Here is a 1615-nt window from a genome sequence, read left to right on the forward strand (position 1 = left end):
TCCGCCCTGGGCTCCCCACTTCCCGGGGTGTGCGTGTCCTGTGTGGAGAGTTTGCTGAGGGTGGGAGTGGGGACGGGGTGAGATCCCCCCCCCCAACCCTCGGAGCCTGTTGCCCTGTGCACACCCCCTGCTGGGCTTCCCCGGCTGCCTGTCACCTGGCGTGTGCCTCCCTGCAGCAGCGGTGTGGTGCCACAGGACGGGTGTAGCTAACGTCCTGTGGCACCACACACGGGCAGCTCACGGTCCCCGTGGACGGCCGCAGCAGCACCTGGAGGACCCGCACCCGGAGCTGGGGGGCCGGGGAGAGCGGCGCTGCCGTAAACCATCCGCTCGAACCCGGGGCAGCTTAGCCTGCTGGTTTTCTTGGTTCCCGCTTCTCCCCGGCCTCGGGGTTTCAGCTGCCCCACAATGGCTATTCGAGGTGTTTTCCTGGGTGAGGGTCATGCTTTTCCTTGGTGAAATTCCTGTGCCTGCTATTAAGAGTACACGTGAAAGCCCAACCAAGCTGAGCCCAAGCAGCCCAGGGGTGGTGGCGCAGGCCGCCAGAGGGTGGGCCTCCCCACGCAGGTGCCTGCGCACGCCTGCAGCCCCGTTGGCTGCAGGCTGGGACGTGTGGGTCAGCACGGGGAGGCCATCGAGGTTTCTGGCACTCCCTGCCTCTCTCCCTGTCTGTCATGAGAGAAAGGAAGGGCAGACCACGCGGACCCGCCTGCCCAAACGCTGTGTGTCCCCGGGCGTGCGGTGTGGTTGCCGCCGACTCTGCGTGTGTAATGACAACTTTTTAGACGGGCAGATGGCTCCGCCCGGCCCCGCACCTGCTGGTATTGCTTTTCACTCTCCGGCCAATGCCGGTGTGTTCTGGAAACCCGGAGGCTAGCAGGGGCTGTGCCCGCTCTGCTGTGTGGAGTGCAGCCTGCACGGCGCCCCCCGACACCCCACCCGGCCCTGCGCGCCTGTGGCCCCCGCCAACCTTAGGGCATCACTTGGCCCCAGTTAGGGGGGTCTGTCATCCCTATTTTGCAGCTGGGGAGCCCGAGGCTCAGAGAGTGTGAACAGACAGCACAGCAGCCAGGAGGGCAGGGCTGAGGCCGAGCAGGGTCCTGGCTCTGAAGCCCACCTCCCCTGCCCGCCTTGCCCTCGCAGTGCCTGGCGGGATCGCAGCCGAGTCCCTGACCTTCACTCCGCTGGAGGACATGATCTTCCTCAAGTGGGAGGAGCCCCAGGAGCCCAACGGCCTCATCACGCAGTACGAGGTGGGCCGGGTCCTCAGTGGGGCACGGGGTGGGCCGCGTCCTCAGTGGGGCACTGAGGAGGGCCCGAACCCTCTCAGTGGGGCACTCCCTCTGTGTGCGTGTGAGGAGGGAGTGTGGGGAGGACCGGGACTGTCGCGGTCCCTTCACCCACGGCCGGGGTCTGTGCCCTGTGCCGATGGGGAAGGAGCCCTCAAGGCAGAACGGAGGTCTGTGCCCAGGGGCCTGCCCTCTGATGGCACTCATTCTCCTGCTGGCCTCTCCCCTCGGCCTCGCCTCATCCCTAACTCCCCGTGGACTCAGTGGGTGGGAGGCTACGGGGTCACGATGCCCTTCCTCCTCCCGGCCCGCCCGCCTGCCCGCCC

The 1615-nt window shown here is 67.1% G+C and overlaps 1 protein-coding gene across 1 annotated transcript in view; it reads left to right on the forward strand.

Annotated features, from left to right (window-relative positions):
* PTPRU (protein tyrosine phosphatase receptor type U) overlaps positions 1 to 1615 on the forward strand; it is a 70301-nt gene that overhangs the window by 25233 nt on the left and 43453 nt on the right. The window contains 1 exon segment of the mRNA XM_027766734.1: positions 1144 to 1262. Coding sequence (XP_027622535.1) covers positions 1144 to 1262 — 119 coding nt within the window.

This window comes from Tupaia chinensis, unplaced genomic scaffold (assembly GCF_000334495.1).
Source record: "Tupaia chinensis unplaced genomic scaffold, TupChi_1.0 Scaffold143646_2, whole genome shotgun sequence".
Lineage (NCBI taxonomy): Eukaryota > Metazoa > Chordata > Mammalia > Scandentia > Tupaiidae > Tupaia > Tupaia belangeri.